Below are 18,717 nucleotides of genomic sequence, written 5' to 3'. Positions count from 1 at the left end.
AACTGTTCAATCAAAACAAATGGATATCATTTCAATCAAGTTAAGAGTGAAACGGACTGTATAAAAGTATTCACCTTGAAAGTATTTATTTTGTATGGGAAGTATTACATCAATAAATGGAACAGAAAAAATACCTAAAATACAACAATTCAAAAATAGAAATAGAAGAGTAACTCTACATGGAATGAAAGACAGTCAACTAGAGTAAAACAAATGAACGCTGGATATGTTCATTTAGTTCTGTTTCTGATACCCCTGATTATAGTTTGTGTTATTTGCTCTCTTTCTTTATGCTTTGCTTGTTTTTCTTTGTTTGTCTTTTTGGTGGTTCTGTTCTGTTATTCTGTGTTTTCAATTTGTCTCCATAATGAACAAATATAAATAAGATTTGTAACCATGATGCAATTTGACTTCATCTTCATACTGATATTATAATATCTCCCTTTATAAAAACTGCATAAATCAATAAATTGCTCCACAAAAGGCACATCTTCCAGTGAACCATTCAAAACAGCTTCATGAAGACCCTCTCCTTAAATCCATTATGTCTATTTTTTACATTTGGCCTTAATGTAATACTTACATAAATATTGGTTAATATCTTTACATAAAAAAAAGCTGAGCTGTGGCTCATAGGTAGAGTCAATTGTCTCTCAATAGGACGGAGGTTCGATCCCCAGCACCAACAGCCCCATGTCCGATGTGTCCTTGTGCAAGACACTTAAATATATTTGTGTTGAAATTCATGAATGGATAACACAAGAAGTCTCATCTTTCTGATTTTTCTCTAGAAACAATTTGTATCTTTGGTATAATCTGAAAAATACAAAAATCATGAACTTTGGATTCATGTGATTTTGTGTCTAGAGCTTTAAAATCATCCCCAAGTTTGACTATTTTTCTTGAATGAATTTAAATTGTTCTTAAAATCATTAAAACTGAAGAATGGAAAATGGCACATTGTCAATATAAAACATTTTCATTTTCCACTGACTCAGAAAACTGATGTCAAATTGTATAGTCATTTTTATAAAGGGTGACTTCTTTTGATGTAATCCTTTTATTTATGTATTTTCTTTAAATCTCATTTTGTCTTTTCCATAGCTTTCTATCATCTTTATTTTATGATATTTGACCATTAAATGTGTTCCCATTGGCAATCTTTAAGCTATGAAAATAGAGTAAATGTTGCCATATTTTACTTGTTTTGTACAATTTCAATAAAAGTTTGATATAAAAAAAAGAACTACACAAGCTCAAGCCCATTTACAATTTTCCAGACGTTTTTCTTCAGAATTGTTTTAATGTCTTTATTTTGAAGGTTTTGTGTCCAACACGAAGACTGTTCCGATTTCAGCTTTGTAGTGGAACCTGGAACTTATCTCCGGCTGGGGTTGTTCCCGGGGACACTTTTCCCCGTAACACCGAATTGTGTCACATCCAAAACCATCCGACGTGAGAGGCAGGGTAGCTGGTGGCTAAACAAACACTGTTGTATGTTGTGATGCTAAATGTTCGTGGAACGTTACTGCGGCGGGTCTTTTTTAATGACTCTGTTACCAGAGTAACTGTGTGACGTCACTTTTTCTACGTTTGTTTGACGTTACTTAAAGTGACGTTGAAGGTTGACGTAAACAGTGAAGGCTAGCTGTCACCTGTCAGATTTACCATTTCTTGGTTTTATTTTATTTTAAGATTACGGTGACGTGTTGACAACAGGACTTGTTTCCTGTTTGCTTTTTGACCTCTTTCTTTGTCACTTTGCTTCTCTGTGGTGTTTGGATGATCTGAGCACTGGAGCTAGCTTAAGATCATAATACTGCTCTTTGATTTGGAGCTGGGTGAGTTTATTTACATTCATTTATTCTTTGTTTTTCTAAACGAGTATTGTTCTATTAAACGTTGTGTATGTGTTTATGTGTGTGTGTGTGTCCACAGTTTTGACAGAAATAGTCTTTGACCTCAGTTCGTGTTTAGAATTTATTACTGTAAATATTATTTATCTTATTTTACCTTATTCTATTTTATCTATTTTACCTTATTTTATTTCATTTTATCTTATTTTACCTTATTTTATTTTATCTATTTTACCTTATTTTATTTGATCTATTTTACCTTATTTTATTTGATCTATTTTACCTTGTTTTATTTTATCTTATTTTACCTTATTTTATTTGATCTTATTTTACCTTGTTTTATTTTATCTTATTTTACCTTATTTTATTTTATCTATTTTACCTTATTTTATTTGATCTATTTTACCTTGTTTTATTTTATCTTATTTTACCTTATTTTATTTTATCTATTTTACCTTATTTTATTTGATCTATTTTACCTTGTTTTATTTTATCTTATTTTACCTTATTTTATTTGATCTATTTTACCTTATTTTATTTGATCTATTTTACCTTGTTTTATTTTATCTTATTTTACCTTATTTTATTTGATCTTATTTTACCTTGTTTTATTTTATCTGTTTTACCTTATTTTATTTGATCTTATTTTACCTTGTTTTATTTTATCTGTTTTACCTTATTTTGGTTGTATTGCACCGTGAGACGGAGACAAACGCAATTTCGATTCCACTGTATGTTTGGCATATTTTGAAATTGACAATAAAGTTGACTTTGACTTTTGACTTTGTGTTCCCTTCTCCATCAGATTGAACGTATGTAGCATCAGATGTGATCCTTCCTCATGAAGCTGTCTGACTGACTGGTCCTGCTATTGGCTCGTTGAAACACAGCTTGTGTGTGTGTCAGCAGAGCAGGATGTCAGACAGTGGGAATCAGTCCTGTCTGATGGGAGCAGAGGACACCCTGTCCTTCTTGGTATGCATCCTGTCTTTTATGTACTCTAACAAATTGTCTGATTGTAAATCAGGTTTATCTGATCAAATCAGGGAGTTTGACTACAGCAGGAACACGCTGTAGCTTGTTGGTAGGATGAGTTGGTTCAAAGATGTGAGTATTCAGTAGTTGAGTGAGACATGCTTTGATTGTTAAATTGGAGACTTATCATTTCATAGTGAATATCACATAAACAGAACAAAAAACAAACTGTAACACATCTCTTCATTAGTTTAAAGATCCTACAGCAGCAGAGAGCCAAAAGTGATTCAGAATTCACTCCAGTAGTTATTAATGTTTTAGAGCTGAAATGATTTGGTCAGTTAATCAATCAAATGACTCATTTAGGATTTATCTGTTTTATCAATTCAATCATCTACGGAGAGAGTTTGAAAAGTGTGGACGTTGGATTCAGTAACTTCCAGGTCTGGAGAAGAATGGGAAAATACCTGCTGTGTGTCTACACCTGTGTCCTTTTCTGTTCTGTTATATAACATCCTGAATTAATCAACAACAACAAGAAAATCATTGATGAATTGTGCATAGCGTTGAGACATGAGTTAGTGCGATGTCATTCAAAGCAACAATAACACAGAGTAGAATAAAATAGAATGTATCTGAATAGATGTTTCTCCCGTACATTCAGCTACACTGGGATATCAGTCAGTCAGTCTCCTAAAGTCAGCTTTATGAACATAAAGACAGCAGAGCAACAAGCATGAAAAGATACACAAGGGAAAAATAAGAAAAAAATCTATATATTCAAATATGAACTGGATAAACAATGAACTCTTTCTGAAACATGATGAAGACAGTGTGTAGAACAAAAACAAGTGTTGTCTTGTTCTGATTTATAGAAAATGAAAATCTTCACTTGCTATGAAATGTTGCTCATATAAGATTTAATATTATTATTATTATTATTATTATCCTTTCACATGTTCATGGTGAGGTCATTGTCCTCACTGTATCAGGTCACTGATGCCTCCCTTTAATGAATCCAGGGATGGTTGTGCCATCAGCATATTTACTGATGATGTCATTGTTCTGGCTTGAAACACGGCCATGTGTGTGCACGGGGAAAAGAGTTTTAGCCGATCCTCTAAACCGTGGTTGAATAGTTTTTGATTGTGCTGCTCAAATGATATCATGTTGTTATAAAGCCTGAGCACGACCCAGAAAGCTGCTGGTGGTGGTTCTGTTTTTAAAAATAAAACCAGCAGAATAAAGATTGATGAGCAAACATCGATGTTGAATAAGTCATCAAACATTGATGTGTGACTGTGGGATCACATGACGTCTGTCTGCTGCACAGGTCTGTGTGTTCCGCGCGTTGGAGGACTGGGCCGGCCTGGGTCAGGTGGAGGACTATCTGAGTGTTTTGGAGTACCTACTGTGGGTCTTCACGCCTTTGGCCATCGTCTTCATCCTGCCCTTCCTCATCGTCATCCTGCTTTACCTCTCCATACTCTTCCTCCATGTCTATAAGGTAAACCCGTCTGTAATGGACATGTTTGAGCACTTTGATAAACGGTGACAGTTTGTAGTCTTAGGTTGATCACGTCCTCTTGTTAGGCCTCCATCTTTATTTTCTCTGCCCTCATTAACGTCTGTTTCCCTCTCCATGATGTCTGAACTAAGAACACTGCGGCTGCACCTGACTAACAGATATGACAACTGAACTGTTTTTTAATATGAAGCTTTGGGATCCAACAAACTCCTTCATCAGCCCACAGTGGTATCTTGATTTCATTACAAGTGTCTCTTTTATCAGAAGTGCACATAACAGCAGGTTGTAGATGTGCATCAAAACATGTTTCATGTACTGTTGTTGTCATTAAAATCTTTTAACCAGATGAAGGATTTTAGTCAGCTGAAGTTAAGACGGTTCTGCATCCTTCCTACAACCTCCTCGACAACACTGATAACAAACGTGAAATTGTCTTTTTCAAACTGTTTAAAGAACAACAAATGGTTACAGAGAGGAGAGGACCTCGGGATAATTTGGCCCGTTTTCAGATGTTAAAGGAGACAAACACTAAACTAGAGCTGTCCCAAACGATTATCTTTCAAACGATTAAACTAATGATTATTTTTTCGATTAATCGACTAATCTAACGATTCATTTTTCAGTTAACGATTATTTAACATTACTTGATCAATGTAACTATTCACACAATAAGGATATCAAACCATTTCTAGTTAACATTTCAATATTTATTAAACATTTCTTTAACATGGCACTTCATTGCTCCAAAATAAAACTCTGTGATTAAATAAAATGTGCAAAATAATGCATTCTGATGCCAGATGTAGCATCTAACAAAATAAATAATAATAAAAAAAGTCACCCAGGAGGAATACAAAAAAGGATAATTTTTAGACTTGCTTTGTCATTTTTGCAGTTGTTTATTTTCACTCTCGATGCAGCCCCAAAAAAAAAGGGCAGAAATTTGACCGCCAAAAAGAGAAAGAATGAACAAGCAATCATACAGTTTGATTTGTGTCTCTCTGTGCATCAATATAAACCTGATTAGATAATAAACAGATGTACCTCAAAAAGAAGAAGTCAATAGCAGGGTTCTGTAAACCTTCTGTCAGTGTAACAGGAGAGATGAGTCCCTCTCTGGATGTTATAAAGTGCTCAGTCACATTTCTGTTAGTCATTCAGCAGGAAAAAGACACACAGTGCTACATAACTGAAACGTTCCTCATATTAACAATCAGGTGTTTGTTTTCCAGAAGACGTTGGCAGAATATTTAGTTCACAATGATACTGCGCCCCTCTGTGGGACACATGGGTATAACAAGTGAAGCATAGTCGCTCTGTTATCGACTGGTCATGTCTGAATGAGTAACATTTATATGAATATAAAAATGTTAAAGGGACTGTACATAAAGAGCTTTCATCCTCACACACACACACACACACACACACACACACACACACACACACACACACTGTGAGGCTGCCAGAGGTGGGACAAAGTCCTTGCTTTGCAAGTCACAAGTAAGTCTCAAGTCTTTGGTCTCAAGTCTCAAGTCAAGTCCTGAGTAAAGACAGGCAAGTCTCGAGTCAAGTCCTGAGTAAAGACTGGCAAGTCTCGAGTCGAGTCAAAAGTCCTAACCTTTGAATTTCGAGTCCTGAACAAGTCATTAGCTCTCTTCACCAAATGAAATGCCATTTTCACAGAGTAATAATTTGTTACAGTTACACAAATCATGATTGCTTATATGATTTTATTTAGCCTACTTCTTAAAATAAAATAACAGTACCAGTGCGACTGACTGTGTTTTTGTTTATTTTTCCTAAATTCTGTTTTTTCCATTTTTATTTAACTGAATTCTGTGTTTGATGGTGTGTTCCATTGGATCAGATCACTGATTTGGGTCATTTTATTAGATCATGTCAGGAAATTGAGACTTTTTTAAATATAAATTAACTCTATTAAATATGCATAGTGCCCGGGTCACCCTTGCTCCCCCTTTTTTTACAGTGTGTGTGAAGACGTTCCCAGACTACAGCAGGCTGTGAGATAACAGCCTACCAATTTCAATGTGCTGATTGTTGATAAATACAGTATGCAGACAAGCTGAGAGAGAACGGGGAATAGTCGAAACAGCCGTTTGACCGGATTATGTACCTTCCTGAGCATAAAGACTTGGCCCATATCGACAGTAGATATTAAGGTCCATACAGATCACGGACTGTGTTGCGCTAAAAGTAAATACCTAGGTACGCGCGATGGCTGGCGTTCCGGTGTGTGCGTGTGTGCGTGCGTGCGTGCGTAAGTGTGTGTGCGTGCGTGCATGCGCGTGCGTGCGTGTGTGCGTCCGTGTGTGCGTCCGTGTGTGTGTGTGTGCGTGTGTGTGTGTGTGTGTGTGTGTGTCAGCTCGCGCCTGCAACATGTAAACAGATGAGGAGCAGCAGCGAGAAGCTGCAGCTACACCAAATACGCGTAAAACTCCTCATATATATTATAAAAACACTTGGTATAAAAACGTAGTTGATTATATTTTCATTGTAAAACTCTGTGATTCCGTCCGTGTTTTGCGCATCGCTGAAATTATATATGGGACATAAAATAACATTAAAACCTCAAGTATTTTCGAGTCATTAGGCTCAAGTCCAAGTGAAGTCCCAAGTCATTGGTGTTGAAGTCCAAGTGGAGTTGCAAGTCTTTCATGATTTTGTCAAGTCGAGTCCAAGTCATGTGACTGGAGTCCACACCTCTGAAGGCTGCTATTCAAAACATGCCATGTACATGCACTACTCAGGCGTGCAGTGTGACTAAAGCTTGATGACGTTGATAAGATCCTGGGACACATTCCAAACTGCTCCTAAATGTCATCAGTTAAGAGTTTTGATTTCTTACCTTGTATCACTCAGAACTTTCCTGACTCTTTTTTTGAAACCATAGAGGAAGAATCAACTGAGAGAAGCTTACTGCAACAACCTGTGGGATGGGGCCAGGAAGACCCTGGCTACTCTGTGGGACGGACATGGAGCCATCTGGCATGGTGAGACACTGGGCTTTATTTGACATGCTGTGTGTTCAGAAGGTGATATCACCTGAACAGAACAAAAAGGAGAAAGTTCTATTCTCATGTGAAACTGCACACTGTCATGTCATTGTTGATGTTGAGCTGCAGGCTTGTGAAGAAGGGAAATAAAAAAAAAGTGTCACATTGATTTGAAAAGTTCTCAGGGTATGTGATTAAGGAGCTCAAAGTGTTCATAAAAAGAGAAAGATGCCCCGTCAGTACCACCATCATCCTTTGGTTCATTAACTGCAGTTTTAAGGGACCTGGGGGCTAATTTTTGTTCTAAAGGGTCCATAGAAGTCAAATCAATCATCAAAACATCTGAGCCAGAGAATGGTCACAGAATTGAGGTTTTGTTATTCAAAGCTTGATGGTGAAACACGACTCCACTAAAGTCAGTATTGTGGGCGGCTTTGATTGGAGAACGCCGCACAGAGACTGAGTGTCCTGTACCTGTGACTCGTTCTTATCAAAATAAAATCAAAGTCCAGATAAGTTTGTTGATTTATTAAACAAAAGAGTGAACATAATTCTAATCAAAAGGTTGAAAGAGGATGATAATTGATGACAATGAGGAAAACCCCACTCACCCTCTTTGTCTGCCTCTCGCCACACACAGGTTAAAAACAAAGTCAAACCACGCCCACTGCTAATTACTGGAAATGATATCAAACCCAAATAAGAAGCAAAACATAACAAATAATCAACAGAGGTAAAAATACACATTATGGCTCCTATAGTTAGGGTTCATCTCATCTCCTCAGGCTTCTTCTGTACTGAAGCTGAACATGTTAAAACATCTCCACATTGGTGAGTGTTTAACAATGAATGAACATTGGAATGTGTATGTGTTTGATGTCAGTCGTCTTGAAGATATTTCACCCGTCCTACCAGAGACATCTTCAGTTTTATACTAACTAACTAAAAGGTGGACAGAGCTACACATGTAAGCCTCTTTGGATAGTCACATGAGTAGTTGACCTAGTTTGACCTAAAGTGGTTAACAGCCCCGCTCATCTGTGGCTCGTTGGGGTCACATGTTTCAAAGTGGGACTACAGAAAACCCCCACAGAGGAGTTTTTAAACGTGTGTCTCTTGTTGTCTCCAGGCTATGAGATTCATGGGATGGAGAAGATCCCAGACAAAGGACCAGCACTGATCGTGTACTATCATGGAGCCATTCCAATAGACTACTATTACTTCCTGGCTAGTGTCATCATCCAGAAGGGCCGGACCTGCCACTCTGTAGCGGACCACTTCCTCTTCAAGATCCCAGGTCACACACACACACACACACACACACACACACACACACACACACACACACACACACACACACACACACACACACATGCATACTCATACAATCCCATCAGATACAACTGGCCTCATTATATTTTCTGTTTACCTCTTTTTGTTTTCTGTTATTTTTAGTTGTTTTCAGTGTGTGTGTGTGTGTGTGTGTGTGTTTTTTTGTTTCCTTTTTAAATGACAGCTTTATCACTAACCTCTCTTAACCCCATTCACGCTGTCTCCCGCTCTCTCTCTCTCTCTCCCTTCACTGCAGGTTTTAAGTTGCTGTGCGAGGTGTTCAGTGTGATCCATGGTCCTCAGGAGGAGTGTGTGCGAGCGCTGAAGAATGGTCACCTGTTAGGGATTTCTCCCGGTGGCGTGCGGGAGGCTCTGTTCAGCGATGAGACCTACCCTCTTCTCTGGGGCAAACGCAGAGGCTTCGCGCAGGTCGCCATCGACTCTCAAGTGGTGCGTTTTGTTGCTTTAATGTTTCAGTCTGGAGTCCATGAAAGATCATATTCACGTTATAAATTAGATTTGATTTCACATGAGTTTGCAGTGTTTCCAAATATGTGTTTGGAATTATTGCAGCCGCCAATTCTGACTGAACTCCTTGAATAAATACCTCTATCCATCTAAGGGAATGTCATGCTGCAGAGTCTCTCTAACCCTTTGTTTCTTTTTTCAGCCAGTTATTCCGATGTTCACTCAGAATCTGCGGGAAGGCTTCAGATCTCTGGGAAATTTAAGTAAGTTTAGAAGCCGGTACACATCCCGACACAGGAGACAGAGCTCCAGAGAAAGAGATCAGAGATGTTTTTGTGTTGTTTGGGAGTGTAGTGACACATGAGGTATGTCCTCCATAGTCCAAAGAGAAGCTCTGTTCCTGAGTGTTTCTACAAAGATAGATGTGATGTTGAGTTAAAATGAATGCAGGATGAGTGTCAGTGTAAACGCAGTGTAAACAGGTGTGTCTTCAACCTGGATTTAAAAGAGCTGAGAGTTTCAGCAGACCTGCAGTTTTCTGGGAGTTAAAGAAAGCTTTCTGAGCAGAGTGTTGTGACCACAGTAGTGGAAGTAGACATTGTGTTTTTGTGTAACCATGGTCAACTATTAGTTTGAGAAGCCGCGAATGAACCGTACTCGTTGTGTGAGTAGAAGTAACCCCATGTGGACAAAGTGTGACATCGCTCTCCTGGTTTACAGGAAGCTTCAGTTTACTCTGATTTATCATCCATTTACTCCAAACAGACAAACATAATGAGCTAGACCATCATCTCACCAGGAAAATGTTCATTGTTTCTCATCTGCGTCTATGCAGTAAAAAAACTTCTTTTTGGGGAGTTCGCCCCCTGCTGGTCAGGTTTAGTACACGTCTGTATCGGCTTCTCTTTTAAAACAGAGTCCACTAAAACAGTCTTTGGTGCTGAGCTGACACAGGGGAGTGTTGATCTGTTGGTTAAATGTCTCCTTTGTCTTCACCTTCATCTGAATCCTTTCTTATATATATATAAATATGATATTCATGGGACATGCCGTGTCTCTCTGTTTTTTTCCATCCAGGATTTTATCGCTGGGTGTATGAGAAGTTTCGTTTCCCTGCGGCGCCTGTTTATGGAGGATTTCCTGTGAAGTTTCGAACCTTCCTCGGTGATCCGATCCCCTACGACCCCAATGTAAACGCTGCAGAGCTAGCAGAGAAAGTGAGTGAGATACTGCTCAGAGGTATCAGTCAGATGTCTGAGCGGGGAAAGAAGTCCAACGTGTTTCAGTTACCAGTTTGTAAAAAGTCAGAAAATCAACATGGTTCAGGAGACAACAACACACGACGTGAACGCAACATGTCAACAGAACATGATACTGTCGATGTGATTGATTTAATTACACAAACACAAACACAACGTTTATAAACATCATGTACAGCTTAAACTTCACTGTTGATGCACGGAGCAGCCGTCTTGGATTTAGAGTTTCCGGGGGCGTTCCTGATGACATGTCGGACTGTTATCTCTGAACTTTCGACTTCCGAGATCAAATAAAAGGCACCACATCGTCTTGTGCTGGTTTGGGCTTTTAAATCATTGATCTTTAACTGATCACTTTATATCGTTTATATATTCACCTGCTTTATATATTTTTAACACAGAGCTTAAAAAGTTCAGATGTTGAACTAAAAATAAAACAAGAGCTTTTCTGGTGATAATGTGATGGGAAATGAACAGTGAGCAGGTTGTTATCAGGGACTGAACCCCGACAGGATGTGCATGAATCATTATACCAGATGTTAAAACAGATGTGTTCTGTATGCGCTGCTACGACCACCTACCACTGATCTGACTCTGTTTGTTGTCTTTGTCTGTGCAGGTGCAGCAGGCGGTCCAGTCTCTGATAGACCAGCACCAGCAGATCCCAGGGAACATCCTGAGAGCCTTACTGGAGAGATTTCACTCCAAAGTCAAAGACCATTAACATCAGCAGCACAAACTGTCCAGAGTGACCAAAACAACGTTCAGGTCAGACGGCCTCAGCGGGCACAGCTTCTGTCGCCTGACATGTTTGAATATTTGCACAACCCCTCCTCCTCCCCCCCCCAGAGTGCAGATGCTGAGGGTCTCCTGCATGCACATTCGTTGTACTGCCTGTTGCTGAAATGTATTTTTGAACCATTTGTTTTGAATCTGCTCATTCCCAGAACTGATCTGTGTAAGAGTTCCTGACGGTGTGTTATTGGACGAGACAATAATCATACTTAAAAAAAATAACACATGAACAATATCTTATTCCAGGTGTTCCTAAATCTTTGTCACCATTAATTACAGCGTGTTGATTTGCAGATGGACCTCAGTTAGACTTCTGGTTAAATGACACTGGTTTGTCATGGATGTTTGAGGATCATTTAATACTCTCTGATGATGTATCAGGAGGCGTGACAGAGAGAGAGTGAGATAAGATGTCTGCTGATCCGTTCTCTAAACCTCTCTAAACGTTTAACAAACTCCAGTATGGCAGATGAATCAAAGTGTTTCAATAACAAGCTGATCAAGCTAAACAGTATCCAGTTATGTGTCCTGTGTTTCCCAGATTAAAGAACAAAACATCGTCTACAATTCCTACATTTAGCTGCTTTAAAGCTTCCTCAAATGTAAATAAGTGTTTTATCATCTTTAAAGACAGACCCAGAGTCATGTTAGAACCTGAAACCTGTAGGCATGTCACTAAAGGGAACACGATTCAGACTCAGAGTCACACCCCCCCCCCCCCCCCCCCCCCGAAAAACATTTAAATGTAATAAGTACATAAAGACACATAAAGACACACACATACACACACAGAGGCTGGACTTTAACAGTTTGTATTCAGACTGTCACACACATGCAGATTGTCCTCGTCATGTTTGAAGGATCTGTTTGTTTTATTAAGTGTAACACAGAGTAGTAAAGCCGTGATCCATGATTCAGCCCCACATATGCAACACTTTAAAACCTTTGTGGTGTTAAACACAGTTCTACCAGCGCTGTGGCTAACAAAGTCATCCTTTTCTAAATGTCAGAGTGGAGAGTGACAGGATGGAGAGGGCTTTGTGTGATACCTTTAAGTGCAATGATGAGGGGACATATTGTTCATGTTCCCTCCTGTGTGTCAGATGTTCAGTGTTGAGATCCTCTCTACATGATGTGGTTCTTCATCACAGCGTCAGCGTGCACTTTATAAAGTAAACAGTTCGTGGTTGTTTCTGATAGCTCAGTACTGCCTTTACTCTCATTTAACAAACAAAGAGGTCTCTCGCTGCTCGGTCCAGAACCTCAGAACGTCAGGACCAGGACCATAAGGACAGCTCCCAGAAGGATTAATGCTTTCAGATGGGTCACTGACTCTGGTGCTGAAAAAGATGCAGCTGTTTATATCACAGAGTTTTTTAAATCACAAAAAAAGGGAGTTCGTTTTTATCTGGCTGCTTTTTTTTCACTGACAGAAAAACAAGCTGTGGAACATAAATGTAGAAAACTGAAGATGCAATACGATGAGATACACCGAGAAAAAGCTTTTTAACCTGTCGAGCCCTTCTTTATAAAACTCTAAATCTTATTGTGATGTGAGTAATAATGTGATCATGATTTCAAAGATATCTGTTGATAATTGTAAACAACTTGATGTTTATATAAATGATTCCTTCGTAATAAGAAGGGGACTCAAAGCTGCTAACGTTTGACTGTTCCTTCAACTGTCACCATGGTTACCTGAGGGATTCTTTATTCAGGGGTAACATCCTGAAATGAAATCAGAATAATCGTCATTTCTCTTCTGTAATATTTAAAATTCAAATGTTTGATTTCATTTTTAAATTGATGATCTGATAGTAACGATGATGACTAGCTTTACAAACATCACTGGACTTTGTTCCACCGCTTAAAGACAGTTTGTTAAAAGCAGACAGGCATGTAATGAGAAGGAGGTGAATTGATTCCTGCTGCTGGTTTAGAGTCCTGACTTGACTTGTGCCTTTTCAGAGGCGGGACAAAATGAAACGAGAGTTCAGTGTAGAGTCGGTACTTTACTGACGGCTGTATACGTTCTCCATCGCTGCAGCAGCCTACACACCAAGCTGTGCTGACACCGGGTAAGAGTTCATTTACTGACATGTCCGCGATGTGTCTGCATTAAGAAAGGTGAAGAAGAATTGATTTCAAGTCAAACGTATTTAATGTTGCACTTGAAAAAATGCCGATTCAGAAGAACAGATATTCATTCCTGTAGTTATTTATTCATGACCTTTTACAGTGAAGTCGGTCAAAGTGATGTCATTCATCATGCTGGATTCTGATTGGTACAAAGTCCCGTGTCTGCAGTGTTGCCTCAAACCTTCACATGGCCATTACTTTACCTTATGGAGACGTTATTAAAGGTGTTCCTCAGATGCACTTAAAGAATGAATGAGGAGTTGTCTCCTGATCCTCGTGAGTTACACTTATTACCAGCCTTTTATTTTGAAAAACCAACATTAACCAGATGACAGACGTCTGTCCACCTGATCGAGTTACTGTAATCATCATCAGCGCTGTGAACTTCTCCTGGCTCATGTTTGTAGTTTTGAATTAAAGGTGACAAGTCTTTGTGTTGATATGTATGAGGATGTAAATATTGTCATTGAAGTATCACCACTGCCAACTCTGATTTGTTTCCTGTTTAAAGACACCGTGGTGAGTGTTCTTCAGGTGTGTCGTACCGGGTGCTTTACTTTGTCTACTGGTTGCCTTTTTCATGTTTCTGTTGTTGCTTCTGAGATGATCTTTAACAAACCTTTTACACTGTGTCAATATAACATACATGTTGCACTATAAAATATTTACATCCCCGTTTTCCTGTTAATAAATTTATTTTGATTAAAAGTTTCATGAAGTCTTTTTTCTTGTTTAGCACAGTGTGTTTATGTGGGAGAGTGTGACGGAGGAGGACAGGTGGAGGTCAAACCCAAGCAGTACAACTACCCACAGTTTCACATGCTGCAGGTGAATCAGCAGGTGAAGCAGCAGGTGAATCATCAGGTGAATCATCAGGTGAAGCAGCAGGTGAAGCAGCAGGTGAATCATCAGGTGAAGCAGCAGGTGAATCATCAGGTGAATCATCAGGTGAAGCAGCAGGTGAATCATCAGGTACGGAGACTACCAACTCCACCCTCTGATCCACAGCCTTTCATCAGATTAGAATGAGTGTTTTTATACTTTATCCTCTCACGTCTCCACCTGCTGATGGACTGCTGGTAGATTGACAGCTGGCTGACCTGACTCCTTGTCTCCTCCTCCCTAGGTCCTTGCTTGTGTTGTTCTTACTCTCTGATGTCCGTTGCTTTGGAAAAAAGTGTCTGCTCAGTGAATTGTAGAATTGTACAAATTGTGTGTTAAATAAGTAGACAAAGCCTCATTAATGTCACCCATTGGTTTCTGAAGCGGACCTTTGAAGCCCATCACTGTCGGCCGCCATATTGGAAACTCTGTCTCAGACTGATTTTCAGTGAACCTAGCAACAGGTGTAGAAGTGGAGCAGAGGTCAGTCAGGTCAGCTACACTCCTTATCATGAATAACTCTTACCCTTCATAAAATCATGACCCATTTAGTCTTTTTTAACCAGACTGTAAATCTTGTTGTTTCTGCTGTAAAATGCTTTTTTAAATGGTTGTGTACTTGACTTCTGAATGGCGACTGTGGATCAGTGGTAGAGTCGGTCGTCTCTCAACTGGAACGTCGGGGGTTTGATCCCCAGCTCCTGCAGTCTCATGTCCGATGTGTCCTTGAACGAGACACTTCACCCCAAATTCCCGCTCCTTCATCGGCAGTGTGTGAATGTGTAGGTGTGACCTGCGGTGTAAAATCACTTTGAGTAGTCAGAAGACTAGAAAAGAAATATACAAGCTCAAGTCCATGTACTTCTTTTGCAACCAGCCCCAAGTGGACACTTGATGAACTGCAGCTTTTAACCCTTCTGCATTGTCTTCATTTTTCAACACCAGAGGTCAACGCTAATTTAACTAGTGATGCTGCCGCCCTCTGCTGGCTGCACACTGATACTGCACTGAAAACAAAAGCAGGACACACAGTGATTGTTCAACACTCTGGAAGCCCTTTATTATAATGATTTAATTTTTTAATTATTTTCAACATTATTGATCAGACCACCTTGACAGGAAGCGGACTGCTGGAGACATGCAGAGGTTTGACAGATGATCAGATATAAACAGTCCGACAGTCTCAAATTAAACTTGGTGAATCATTAACACAGAATGAACGTTTTTCATACACAGACACAGTGAGAGGTAGCATGGGGTCAAATCAGGAATGACATCATCCTCATCAGTGAAGAAAACAACTGTAGCACTCTGCGCGATCATTTCAGAGAAGATGAAGAGTGAAACTTTCATTTCAGACGGATGTTATGTCAGGGATTATATAAAGTGAGCGTGTTGTTATCACAGGGATAGGAGAACTTTAGACGTGATTGGCCAATCAGAATCAAGTCTTTAGCTTTGATGAGTGCTTTTATTCTTTATGGAGTAAAGATGATTGTCTTTGGATGAACATGATGGTCTGTACTGATGTCTGTAATGTGACTCAGATAAACCTTAACGTGATTCTGCTGTGAGGATGAAGTCACTCTGATGGTTACACAAACACTTTTATTTATTTAAACATCTCTCTGCACTAACAGATCTTTGAAAGGAAGATAAACACTCATATTTAAATCTTAATTATCTACATAAAATCTGTTCTGTAGCGACTTTGGGGTGAATACTTATCATCACAACACAGGACTCTTAGCTTTAAAAGACACAAAATGTTCAAAAAGGATCCAAAAACAGCTGAACTGCATCTTACAGGCCTGAATCTATTCAAACTATGTTAGGAAAAATAAATTCTGTTTACACATGTTATATTATAATCTCTATTCCTATTAAAACATTAAAACATGATGTGACAGAATACAAAGTTCTGTCTGTAGAAGTCCACGGCCGATTTTTCTGAAAATATCAAATCAAAAACAGGCTGCTGAACGTGGTCTGAGGAGGTATGAGGTACGCGCTGCCCTCTACAGGACAAACTGTGTATGGTAACAAAGTTTCAGTGACATCAGACATGTACCTCAGTATCTTATTGCTGCAGTTTGTTACATGAGTTCTGAAATACAGATATATATATTTACAAATGTCAGAGTGTCTCCTGGTTTGGATTTTAAAAACTTTTTTTTCCACAACACAAAATATTGAAAGGTAATAAAGGTAAACATCACACAATATTGCTGTAGGAACACATTGCTAGTCAATCCATTTCTCTCTCGCTTAATTGGCTTTGAAAGTTTGAATGTCTGTTGCGCGTCCTTGGTCCTTGAATGCCTCACGGTGCGCTCTTGGAGGCTGCAGCTGTTGTGCTTTTCCTGCCTCGACCTTTAGAGGGGGAGTCACATCCTGACGTCGGGACACTCCACTCCCTGTGACCCGCCAAGGTGGGGTGGAGGGAGGAAGATGGAGAGGGAGGAGAGGAGGAGGTGGGAGACAGGGAGGTGGAGGAGGAGGAGGAAGGTGAGGATGAGGATGAAGAGTAGGAGGATGAAGAGCAGTACCGTTGTTGGGAGGTGGAGGCGAGGGCGAGTTGGTGCTGGCTCTTGCTGGCGCTGTGAGGCCGGTGGTGGGCGGGGCCGATGTTAGCGTGGGATGGCGACAACATTTGGCTGGATGAAGGGAGGAGATGACACAGAGTCAGAGAAGGGATCAAAGACTTATGAAGAGGAGGAGGAGGGGAAGACAGTGAGGGGGAGGATAGAGGGGGGGAGTGTTTAAGCGAGGAGGAAGAGGAGAGGGGAAACAGAGAAGCCTGTTGCCCAGAGCTTGAGGTGGGAGGAGAAGAGTTGGTGATTGAAGCAGCAGACACAAGTGAGTTCTTCCCAGAGGAGGAGATGGAAGGTGCTGAGGAGGAGGAGCAGGAGGAAGAGGAGAGGTATTTGAGGCTATCGTTGGAGTCTGAGCAGTGAGGAGTGGAAGAAGAAGAAGCAGGCGGGTGTTTCCGAGAATTATGGCATAACCCGGGAATCTTAGAGGCACGCAAAGCAATGACAGAACAGTTACTATTCCCCGCTGCTCTGCTGCTGCTGCTGTCAGCCTGCAACACAACACCAGCAACAGGACAAGTCAACACCAGCAACAGAGAAAGTCAACTCATGAAGTCAACACCAGCAACACAGGAAGTCAACACTAGGAACACAGGAAGTCAACACCAGCAACACAGGACAAGTCAACACCAGCAACACAGGAAGTCAACACCAGCAACACAGGAAGTCAACACCAGCAACACAGGACAAGTCAACACCAGCAACACAGGACAAGTCAACACCAGCAACACAGGAAGTCAACACCAGCAACACAGGAAGTCAACACCAGCAACACAGGACAAGTCAACACCAGCAACACAGGAAGTCAACACCAGCAACACAGGACAAGTCAACACCAGCAACAGAGAAAGTCAACTCATGAAGTCAACAGCAGGAAGTCAACACCGGCAACACAGGAAGTCAACACCAGGAACACAACACCAGGAACACAGGAAGTTAACACCAGCAGCACAGGAAGTCAACACCAGCAACACAGGAAGTCAACACCGGCAACACAGGAAGTCAACACCGGCAACACAGGAAGTCAACACCAGCAACACAGGAAGTCAACACCGGCAACACAGGAAGTCAACACCAGGGCTGCATCCGAATTGCCAAGTACATACTCAATCTTTCAGTAGACAGTAGACAGTACCTACTATCTGTGCTGTATACTGTTAGTACCTACTATTCAGTAGGCACAGTAGGCAGATATTTGTTCCTACTTCTTCTGATTCATTCAGTGAGGAAGTGACGTCATTTACGTTTCCAGAACCGGCCGCATCCACCAGTTTTTTTTGTTTTTTTTGTTTAGCTTCATTCAAGAAGAGTAATGTACATATATAGTCAGGTAAACAAAAAACAATATTACAATGTAAATCAAGTAAAAGACAGATTAAATAACTAAATCACATACAGTACATAAAGCAAAGTACAAATGAAAGACAGAAATATACAGAATATAAAATAAACCAATAAAGACTCATTTAAATAGTGAAATCATTATTTAAATAGAGGGAGAAAGGTTTTATAATAATGCAGACATTTGTTATATTTTCTGTTGTTAATTTAAAGTAGTGATTTCAGTCGGGACTTTAACTCTAGATTAAAAATTTATTAAATTAATCCACGCTCGTTTGTTTTGATTTGGAGGCGGACGTGAAGTGACGATTTACGTTTAATTTCGCACTGCATTGTGGGTGGTAAAACACAATTCATTTCCTGAAAGCACGCATCCGATCCATACTGCATGAAACCCGGAAGTTAGTATCCATACTGAAATGTTCAGTATACTGAGGTGGACCCAAAAAATACATACTGAATGACCACAAAAGTTCAGTATACTGAAACTCCCTACTGAATAGTACGTACTGCCTACTGAACTGTGGATATTCG

General features: G+C 39.9%; 2 protein-coding genes across 4 annotated transcripts in view; one reads left to right on the top strand and one right to left on the bottom strand.

The window, feature by feature from the left end:
• Positions 1-1,428: 1,428 nt before the first annotated feature.
• On the top strand, positions 1,429-14,077 carry tmem68 (transmembrane protein 68). Its single transcript, XM_061043814.1, has 9 exons — positions 1,429-1,841; positions 2,662-2,831; positions 4,165-4,338; positions 7,271-7,370; positions 8,503-8,670; positions 8,962-9,155; positions 9,376-9,436; positions 10,251-10,390; positions 11,052-14,077. Exons 2-9 carry the CDS (start codon positions 2,772-2,774, stop codon positions 11,154-11,156), a joined length of 1,002 nt encoding a protein of 333 aa, XP_060899797.1. The 5' UTR covers positions 1,429-1,841; positions 2,662-2,771; the 3' UTR covers positions 11,157-14,077.
• A 1,203-nt stretch (positions 14,078-15,280) lies between these two features.
• LOC132978598 (sickle tail protein homolog) overlaps positions 15,281-18,717 on the bottom strand; it is a 63,557-nt gene continuing 60,120 nt past the window's right edge. For all 3 annotated transcript variants that reach the window (XM_061043817.1, XM_061043818.1, XM_061043819.1), the window contains one exon: positions 15,281-16,905. In XM_061043817.1, the coding sequence (XP_060899800.1) occupies positions 16,879-16,905 (27 nt within the window). In that variant the 3' untranslated portion in view covers positions 15,281-16,878. The remainder of the gene's footprint in view (positions 16,906-18,717) is intronic.

This window comes from Labrus mixtus, chromosome 8, assembly GCF_963584025.1.
Source record: "Labrus mixtus chromosome 8, fLabMix1.1, whole genome shotgun sequence".
Taxonomy (NCBI): Eukaryota; Metazoa; Chordata; class Actinopteri; order Labriformes; family Labridae; genus Labrus; species Labrus mixtus.
The sequence above is the reverse complement of the archived record's forward strand: the minus strand, read 5'-3'. Positions and strand labels throughout refer to the sequence as shown.